General features: G+C 36.7%; 1 protein-coding gene across 1 annotated transcript; it reads right to left on the bottom strand.

The window, feature by feature from the left end:
* Window positions 1-6,003: 6,003 nt before the first annotated feature.
* Window positions 6,004-6,296, bottom strand: LOC125078186 (60S ribosomal protein L39-like). The gene has a single exon (XM_047690356.1). The coding sequence runs from the start codon at window positions 6,267-6,269 to the stop codon at window positions 6,114-6,116; it is 156 nt and encodes a 51-aa protein (XP_047546312.1). The 5' UTR covers window positions 6,270-6,296; the 3' UTR covers window positions 6,004-6,113.
* Window positions 6,297-11,018: the final 4,722 nt, after the last annotated feature.

Consider the following 11,018-nt stretch of genomic DNA (forward strand, 5'->3'; position numbering starts at 1 on the left):
TCAACGTGAAAACATAAACAAAGGGGAGTTGGAGCGGAGAAGGGAGTTGAGGGAAATTGGAAGGGGAGGTGAACCATGAGAGACTATGGACTCTGAAAAACAATCTGAGGGTTTTAAAGGGGTGTGGGGGTGGGAGGTTGGGGGAACCAGGTGGTGGGTATTGGAGAGGGCACGGATTGCATGGAGCACTGGGTGTGGTGCAAAAACAATGAATACTGTTAACGCTGAAAATAAATTTAAAAAAATTTTAAAAATAAATAATTTGATTAAAAAATAGAATTAAGAGGGATACCTGTGTGGCTCAGTTTGTTAGGCATCCAGCTCTTGATTTTGAGCTCTTGACTGAGCCCATGTTGGGCTCTGTGCTCAGCAGGAAGTCTGCTTGATATTCTCTCTTCCTCTGCCCCTTCCCCTGCTTGTACACACACACTCTCTCTCTCAAATAAATAAATCTTTTTTAAAAAAGCAGATTTAGGGGGCACCTGGGTGGTTCAGTGGGTTAAGCCTCTGCCTTCAGCTCAGGTCATGATCTCAGGGTCCTGGGATTGAGCCCCGGCTCCGGCTCTCTGCTCAGCAGGGAGCCTGCTTCCCTCTCTCTCTTTCTCTGCCTGCCTCTCTGCCTACTTGTGATCTCTCTGTGTCAAATAAATTTTAAAAACTTAAAAAAAAATAGATTTAATATCCTTAATATTTTTGAATCTGTAGTCTCCTTTGAGAATCTAATTAAAATTAGATCTTCTCTATAGAAGGTACACACAGTCTAATTTTGTATAATATCAAAGGATTATAAAATCCTCTAATGTTTATCATGGGCTCCTGTTCAGTGACTCTACCACTGGAAATACATGTCAGTTCAAGTTACATTTCCCAAATTTTACCCTGTGAAACATTTAAGGATAAAGGCTGACAATTTCTACCTTTAACTTCACCTGGTTCCTTCATTCCTGGATGGTTCAAGCTCCCTACATTGTTTTTGAGGATGCTAATTTGGGTATCAGCCAACTTGGTCAGTGTCCCAACAAAGCTAATCTGAGCCCCTGTAGCAGTTTTGTGCTAGGCACAAAGAACAGAAGAGAGAAAAAATCATTCCTGAGGACATGAGTAAATCAAATATTCCAGACTAGTGCTGTCTAATGGAAATATAATCCACCAATTCAAGCCACATTGTAATTTCTAATTTTGAGAAGTCACATTGAGAAAAGTAGAACAAAACAGTTCAAATTAATTTTAATAGCATAATCTATTTAAACTAATATATCCAATATATTTCAACATGTAATCAATATTAAAAAATAAGATATTTTCTATTTCTTCTTTTGTACTAAGTCTTTGAAATCTGTTATATATTTTACATTTAGATCATATATCAATTTGGAATAGCTACATTTCAATAACACAGTACTACCAGTGACTAGTGGCTACCATATTGAAGAGCACAATTTTAAGCCCAGAATAAATGCCAATCTTTATGTATGTCTGGCTTTGTTATAGCAGTGATTAATTCTTCACCTTTTAAAAAAATCCTCTCCCCCAATATCATCTGGGAAGAAATGAATAAACAGTTTATTTTCTTCCTTTGTACTGCATCTCACATTGGAAAGAATGTAAGCCATGCCCCCTGAAATCATAGAGTATAGTGACCTGGCCAGGAAAAAGCTACATCTTTTCTTTCCTCTTCCCTAAAGGGCCAGTGAATTTGGAACAGGTTCAAAACAGCTTTAAGAATAAAATAACCAAAAAATCTTTGTAACCACATCCAAAATCAAACTAATTCATGCTAGCTTCCACTCTAAAATTTGCTTCAGGCTGACTACAGCAGGGTTACCCTTCTGATCAGCATTAAAAGATGAGGATATGTTCTGGGTGAATCAATGCATTCCTGGCTAGAAAACAAATAACCACAGCATATATGAAGCCAGGAATGATAGTTATTGTGGAAGATATTTAAAACACATGATTTTTTTTTATTAGTTTCAGAGGTAGAATTTAGTGATTCATCAGTTACGTGTAACACCCAGTGCTCATTACATCAAGTGCCCTCCTTAATGCCTATTACCTAATTTTCCCTTCCCCCCACTTACCTCCCCTCCAGCAATCCTCAGTTTTTTTCCTAGAGTTCACTGTCTCTTATGGTTTGCCTCCCTCTCAATTTTCATCTTTTTTTAATTTTTCCTTCACTTCCCTTATGTTCATCTGTTTTGTTTCTTAAATTCCACATATAAGTGAAATCATACAGTTTTTGTGTTTCTCTGACTGACTTATTTCACTTAGCATAAAACCCTCTAGTTCCATCCATGTCATTGCTAATAGCATGATTTCTTTCTTTCTTTTCTTTTTTTTTTTTTTTTGATGACTGAGTAATAGTCCATTGAGGATGTATACCGTGTCTTCTTTATCCATTCATCTGTCAATAGATATCTGGGCTCTTTCCATATTTTGGTTGTTGCCAACATCGTTGGCAACAACCAACATTGTTGCTATAAACATTGGCATGCAGGTGCCCCTTTGAATCACTTTGTATCCCTTGGATAAGTATCTGGAAAATGATTATTTTTTTTAAAAAGAGGGGATGGGAATCTTCCTTCCCCAACCCCTTCACCACTCATAAAATATTACTGTCTTATTCAGGTATTGCAGAATCTTTAACTGAATAATCTTGAAGAACAGTTACCAAACTACAGCTTTTATGCAGCAACTATTTACAGACACTTCTCTAGTGTTACTCTTCAGTTAAGCTATTTCTTGTATGCATTCCTTTTTGGAATAACAATTTTCATGCCATTGAATATAATTCCCAAAATTATCCTAGCCACCGATTTTTTACCCAGTGAAATACTCTGTTGTGTTTTTAAATGGCATCATTTGGAACAGACACATCATACTTTGAGGAAAGGGCACATTGTTAAGTTTGTTAAAAGCTATAATAGACATCTTGAATCTTTTTCTTAGAGTTAAAAAAAAATCTCTCTGCTAGCAGTTAATAAATGTTAATAAGATTTTTTTTTTCAAAATACTGGCTATAATATTACAGTGTTAATTGTGTTACTCAGTGAAAAAAAATGCTGTGAGTCATATTTTATAGTTGTTACTTATACAATTTGGAGAACTTTTCAGGCACTTGATAAAGAATGAGGGGACTCCAAACCTGATAAAATGAGACTAGAAGACCATTACCTTTCTTTAATAAGGTTTAGGAAATTTGCAATTAAGAATAGACTAAAGCTACTTGAAATTGTGTTATGAATTCATACTCTGCAAACTCAACAGGACCTCAAAATAAGTTGATTTCATTTTTTTTATAAGTTGATTTCAAAATCAAGGATCTCTTTTGCTATTCCTTCTTACCAACTTTTCCCTACAACATGAACTTAGTGTTTAAGGGGAAAAATATTTTTCTACTAAATGTAAATAAAATATACTTCCCTATTTTAGTATTGAAAGGTATATATAATACTAACCAGCTTCTATTCAGTGTAAAACAACTTGTGTTACCATCATGGATCAAAATAATTCCAGAAAAAAAAGAATGTTATGTGATATTTAAGTTAGCTTCCACAGATGGACCAAATATGATAAACAGAAAACTCAACTACATTAAGAAACCAGGGCAAGTTGGTAGGCTCTCCAGGATTAGGTGTCCATGTTTATTAGCAGCAGATTGCTTAGTATGTTCATAGCTCATGGCTCAGAAAGGCCTGATTCCTTCATAACTAAAAGAAAATAGATAATTTAAAAGAACAAAAATGAAATATTCAATTCTTGAAGTTTTTCACACTCCTCCCTGGAATACCCTTCACCTCTTCTGTCAATTAAATCCTTTCCATTGTCCAAAACTGAAATGTGGTACACATGAGAATATATTTTGTTTTCTGCTACTACAGAGAACATAATTGACTAAGTATCCAAGCTTAAGCATCAAGAAAGTCCTTGAGCCAAAGGTTTTTACTGCAACTTCCATGTAAACTTCCTTACCTCTCCTTCACTCAAGTCAGATGTACATCACAGCCTGATGGCTCTCCCAGACTTCTTCACTTCCTTTCAATTTCCATTCATGTAGGCATTTCTCTTAATAAACTTGCACATTTAATTCTGTCTTTGCATCTGTTTTCAGAGACCCTGGACTAATACATCAATTCAGATGCCTTTTTTCAGTTCCTCAAACTACTGTTCAGATGCCTTTTTTCAGTTCCTCAAACTATGTATTCATAATATTGTGCAAAAGAAGGCAAAGGAAATGGCCCTTTATCATTTGGCCCTACCTCATCACCCTGGCTGCTTCTACCATCTCTGTGCTCCAAGTACACCCAGCTCTCTACAAGTACCTGAGACCCTACACCTTTGAAAATGCTATCTCCTTGCCTAAAATGATTTCCTCTCTAGTTTATATGACAGTGTTTACAAGACTACATGTAAGTCATCTCCTTTGGCAAGCTTTCCCTGACATCTATAAGAAGAATTTAGAGCGTGTCTTCCTCTTGCATCTATACTTCACTTAGCTTTCATGATCTTGGCACTTTTGAAGATAGGCTGGATATTTTTAGAGTGTCTTGAAGTTTGGATTCATCCAATGTTTCTTTATTATTGGATATATAACCATTATTACACCTGTTATATATTTTTTGGCCAGACTGTCACACTCTACTCTTCTCATTATATCTAATCAGTTGCACATGATGACTATTTGTCCTGTTACTAGTGTTGTTCATTTTGACTACTTTATCAAGATGGTGTCTACCTGGTTTCTCTACTTTTTGTTCCATCTCTAATTAACAGTGTACTCTGATATGTAAAAAATTCATTCCTTTCCTCACTTAACTTACTAGTAGTATCCATTGAAATTTCTTGCCTGGGTTAATTATTACTACCCTTATTACCAAATGGTGATTTTCTAAAACCATTATTCCATCTACATTTAATTGGAGGCTTTCCACTATATGGAGAAACTTTCTCTTCCTTCCAACTATTTAGTCATTCATTTATTTATATCAGTGGGGTACTTGCTAATTCAATGAGTTAGAGATTGTTCTTATCATTTATTTAAAAGTTACAGTTATCCTTTATTTAGCCAGCTAGAGGCCCCTCAAATTTACTTCTGTGTCCTTTTGACATGTTCTCATCCTTTTTTGAGCATTTCCTTCCTTTCTGTTACCAAAGATGATCCAGGTTCATCATGTTCTTTACAAGCCCCAACCCTCGATTCAGTCATTTTTTTCAAGGAGCTCTGATTCATTTAGCATTTGACACCAAGATATAAGCACTAGGTATTCATTATTAGTAGGATGCTCCTGATCTCAGGCTCTTTCAGCAGAGAGCTAAGGAACTACACACACATTTACATCTCTACTTACTTCTTTATCTATAATGGAAACTATCATCTCACTCTGGTACATCCAATTCTAATCCAATGCCAGGTGGGTTTATTCAAGCTTTATATTTTTCCATATTTGTAACTGTTTCCAGTAACGAGAAACCTGAATCTTATTGTTCTTGATATATTTATTTATTTGATCAATCTCTTGGGAGGTAGCCAATCTCCTGATACTGCTGTGCCACCATCCTCTTTGTGAATATGCCTGCCCTGTGCTAAGCTCGGTCTCCTTGCACAGGCCTGCAACCTACCTTGACAGGTGTGACTCATGGCTATGGAAAAACAGAATGAAAAATGCTAATAAATTTTTTTAAAGAAAGGAAAGAAACAAAGGGGAAGGGGAGAGGGGGAGAGATAGCTGCTAGCATTGTTTATAATTTTTTAAATACTTAAAAAAAGAGCAGCTTTAGGCTCAGAACCTTCTGTAAAGAATAGTATGTACCTAGAAATAATAACACTATTTTGTTTTGTTTTAATTGTCAATGTGTTTTAGTTACCTGATCTATTTCTTTTCTTTAAATACTTGTTTGTTTTTTTTTAACAGCTGAAAGTTCTCACATTTATTACCAAACCAACCTACTGGTGCAGAGGAATAAGAACAGAAAAATCATTTCCCTGATAAAAGCTATCTATTGGCCAGGTAGAAAGGTGTTTACAGGGTGATAGAATAGAATACATGATCTTCAAGGAGCTTAATTAAATACGTGGTGCCAATTAGGTGTGTCATCGCGTGACGTGGGACGCCTTAGAGACCCAGCTTGGTTCTCCTCCGGTGCCTCCTCTTGGAGTTGTACCTGATTTTGTTACCAGTTTTCATCCGAATCCACTGGGGAATGGGACGATTCTGCTTTTGTTTCTTGGCCAGGAATCGCTTGATCCTGGAAGTCTTGTGAGAAGACATGGTCAGAATCAGTGAGCAGCACACAACAGGATGGTGGGCAAAAAGAGAAAACATTAAATACATTTTTAATTGAGGAAAAAGTCACATACTTTAGTCAGAACAGTCCTTGAGCCTATAATTCAATGAGCTTTGAGAAATACATATACTACATTGAGACATAGAATGTTTTCATCTCCCAAGAAGATCCCAGTCAATCTCCACTGCCTGTAGGCATCCACTTTTGTCATTTATATCAGAACTGTTTCTGCTTCTTTGTAAATATTTTTAAGTAAAAGGTGTTAATCAAAAAATTAAACAAGATACAAATGGTAAAGATAACATAAGGAGTACAGGATAGCACAGAAGGTATTATCAAATAATGGTACTTTGAGCACAATGGTTTGTTTCACGGACAGCTTGCAGAGTTGTTTCCTTTCTTTTTTTTATTTTTATTTTTTTAGATTTTATTTACTTATTTATTTGACAGAGACCACAAGTAAGCAGAGAGGCAGGGAGAGAGAAAGAGACAGAGAGAGAGAGAGAGAGGAGGAAGCAGCTCCCCCCCGAGCAGAGAGCCTGATGCAGGGGTCGATCCCAGGATCCCAGGACCGCAGGATCATGACCTGAGCCAAAGGCAGAGGCTTTAACCCACTGAGTCACCCAGGAGTCCCTGTTTTCTTGTCCTTAGAAATGTTTCTTTGCCACAATGGGGACAACCACCAATGTTAGTCAGGCTAATGGATACAAGTTCTAGCCTTTCCTCTCTGCTCCCTTCATATGTACTCATTTTTCAAGCATTTGTTATATACCTACCATGTGCTGTGTTCTCCAGGAGCTATAGATAAATAAGAAACAATGCCTACATCAAAAATAGAGATGATCACCATAACTTGATTCCTGGAATTATTTTTTAAATATGGCCACAAATTCTTGTTTCTTTTTTTTTTTTTAAGATTTTTTATTATTTATTTGACAGAGAGAGAGCACAAGCAGGCAGAGAGGCAGGCAGAAAGAGAGGAGGAAGCAGGCTCTCTGCTCAGCAGAGAGCCTAATGCGGGGCTCGATCCCAGGACCCTGAGATCATGACCTGAGCCGAAGGCAGCGGCTTAACCCACTGAGCCACCCAGGCGCCCCAAATTCTTGTTTCTAATTTATGGATGATGGTCAAAATTTAGAAATCTATTCATTTCCAAGAGGAAAATTTCAGAGGCACTTGAAAGAAATGGAAAAAATAAAAAAGGAAGAGCAAAGAGGGTAGAATTCCTATTTAACAACTTGCATGTGTTTAATAAAAAGAGTTTTATTATAGAATTACATCTGGCATTAACAAAAGGGCCACCCATAGTCTACAAGATATTAAGATATTAAACACTGAATCAACCCAACTGTGCTCAAACAATTGCCCTTCTCATGGTAAAATCCAACTAGAAGAAAATTACTTGGTTTGAAGATTTTTGGATTAGAGCCTTTCTTTCTAAATGGTAATCACTCCTTTTTTTCTCTACTTGTTTTTGCCCTTATATCTTTTTATTATTCAGCATCCAACCCAAATTGGGGAATTCCTTTTTTACGTTAGTTAGCACATTATTAAAAGGCACAAACATAGAACACAAAGTGATGCTGTCAAATGATCAATAGGTATTCATTCACTGACTGGGCACTGTCCCCAAGGAGTTTATGCTCTGTTTAGGGAAATAAATAACAATTAAATTTCTTAACTTAAGTTTTGAGAGGTATGAATTATAAACCCACTCATATACATTCCCTACTTAAAGATTATAATATGACATTAGGTCACTGGTTACCAAGCAGCTTTTATTTATGAAGATCACTCACTCTCAGATATGCTACCTGAATTCGAGAAATTTAGCCACTCTGAAAAATGGAATGAGCTCCATTAATTTCTCCTTATAGAGAGTAGGGCAGTAGCAGGAGAATCTGTTTTACTTTTTAAACTTAATGGAATGTGAAGCAGACTACTTAAAGCCATGAATTCAGAAACAATCATTCATCAACACAAATAAATGAGCAAAATGAACATCTGAAAAGTTCTTCCTAGCTCTACTCTATAATAGTATCTGCCTCACTAGCAAGTCAATGAGATCATGGGTATATGTGAAAGTGTTTCATATCCATGGCCTACTGTCCAAGTGTAAGGGAGTATAGAGTCTTCATCAGTATGACAATGTGTGTCCCTGCATTTGAGTATCATTAAGTATAAACTTAAGACAGGTTAATGTGACAGAACAATATTCCAGTCATACAATGTTTGTATTAGGCATGGTAGGAAATGTACAACTAAAGAAAGTCATGATAGGCAGGACTGAGAATCTTAAAGATAGCTAATGGTTAGAAAAGCTCTTAAGCCAAAGCTCAAGAGGGCCTGTTTTATAAGCTCTGCTGGAAGACTCATTTCATCTGGATCCATGAAGCAAGTCACTTATTTTCCCTGCTTTGATTTCCCTCAAAAAAATTTCATGGTTATAAGAATGAAACTGGCTCTGTAGATGAAAATTGTGAGTATATAAGGCATAGATAATATAATTATTTGTGATGTAATTTAGTATTATCCACATTAAGTCTGCTTCCTTTCTCTGCAAATTAAGCTTTAGAGTCTGAACTCTTAGAGGTGTCCCAAGACCTAGCCTACACCTCTTCACAGCACAGATGAAAAAATGCTGTGCAGATTGCAGGCCTGTGCAAGGAGGCCAAGCTTAGCACAGGGCAGAATTGGTTGAGAAGTCTTTGCTTATCCCTGAACCCGTTTCCAGTTAACAACTTTGGATGGAAGTAGCCATGTAGTTTCACCATTCATTCACTGGGAGAAGATATTTGCAAATGACATTCAGATAAAGGATTCATATCCAGGATCTACAAAGAACTCCTCAAACTCAACACTCAAAAAATAAATAACACAGTGAAAAAATAGGAAGAAGACATGAATAGATACTTCTCCAAAGAAGACATACAAATGGCTAACAGACACGTGAAAAAATACTCAACATCATTAGCCATCAGGGAAATATAAATCAAAACCACAATGAGATGCATAAACAATGAATCTTGGAACACTGAAAAAATAAAGTTAAAAAAGAAAAAACCCACAATGAGACACCACCTTAAATGGCAAAAATTAACAAGACAGGAAATAAGTGTTGGTGAGGATGTGGAGAAAGTAGAACTCTCTTACACTGTTGGTGGGAATGCAAGCTGGTATAGCCACTCTGGAAAACAGTATGGAGGTTCCTCAAGATTTTAAACATAGAGCTACCCTATAGCCCAACAATTGCACTACCAGGTATTTACCCCAAAGATACAGATGTAGTGAAAAGAAGGGGCACATGCACCCCAATGTTCATAGCAGCAATGTCCATAACAGCCAAACTGTGGAAGGAGCCAAGATGCCCTTCAACAGATGAATGGATAAAGAAGATGTAGTACATATACACAGTGGAATATTACTCAGCCATCAGAAAGGTTGAATACCCACCATTTGTATCAACATGGATGGAACTGGAGGGGATTATGCTAAGTGAAGTAAGTCAAGCAGAGAAAGACAATTATCATATGATTTAATTCATATGTGGAACATAAGGTATAGCACAGAGGACGAGGGGAAGGGAGAGAAAACTGAGTGGGAAGAAATCATAGAGGGAGACAAACCTTGAGAGATGATGGACCTTAGGAAACAAACTGAGGTTACTGAAAGGAGGGGGGTGGAGGGATGGGGTAACAAGGTGGTGGGTATTAAGGAGGGCATGTGTTGTGATGTGCACTGGGTGTTATATGAAACTAATGAATCAGTGAACACTACATCAAAAACTAATGGTTTTTGGCTTAATAAACAAAATAAAAATAAATAAATGCATAAAAAATTAGGGATTACAAAGGAAGCCAATTGTATGGAAATACAGTTATCAAAATATTTAGAACAGATATTTGTGATGTAGCAATGTATGTGGTTCTTTATTCATGCATTAAATAACCAGATGTAACTGTAAGTATAATAAAAACAACATCAAAGTTGTAAAAAAAAAAATGAAGGTGGTTCTCTTGAAAGATTTTACGAAAATTCTTATTTTTAATAGATTTTGGAATTTTCTGGACCCTATAAATCCAAAGGCCTGAAAACAAAAATTCTGTTTGAAGAATTTCATTTGTGCAGCATTTTGGAACTATTTTGTAGTTTAATAGTAGCTCTGCAAGGCTAGACCTGCTTGTCTTTGGAGGAAAGCCACCATTCAGTTGGTTAAATTCCCTGAGCCTTGGTTTCTTCATTGCTAGAAAAAAACATTAATCCTTAACATATTTTTTAAAAAGATTTTATTTATTTATTTGAGAGAGAAACAGTGAGAGAGAGCATGAGAGGCCAGAAGGTCAGAGGGAGAAGCAGACTCCCCATGGAGCTGGGAGCCCAATACGGGACTCGATCCCGGGACTCTGGGACCGTGACCTGAGCTGAAGGTCAGGTCTTAACCTGACCTGCTTAACCAACTGAGCCACCCAGGTGCCCAATCCTTAACATATTTGTGGGAGGATCAAATGAAAAAATATATAACATGGCCTCCAGCTTCCATCCTCACCTTGACTGAGATTCTCCCTACCTTGAAAAATTTATCTCATATCATCTTTTTCTTTCACTCACTATCCTCCTGGCATACTAGCTGCCTTTCTCTTCTCCAAAACACCAAGCTCTTTCCTGCCTCAGGGCCTTTGCATGTATTCGTTTCTGTATTTGTAGTTTTACACTTCTGGCTCTTTGATCTTGGC

Source organism: Lutra lutra, chromosome 10 (assembly GCF_902655055.1).
Source record: "Lutra lutra chromosome 10, mLutLut1.2, whole genome shotgun sequence".
Lineage (NCBI taxonomy): Eukaryota > Metazoa > Chordata > Mammalia > Carnivora > Mustelidae > Lutra > Lutra lutra.

What these genes read in the sequence shown, in the direction of transcription:
- LOC125078186 (XM_047690356.1), bottom strand. Translation starts at nt 6,269, where the DNA reads ATGTCTTCTCACAAGACTTCCAGGATCAAGCGATTCCTGGCCAAGAAA.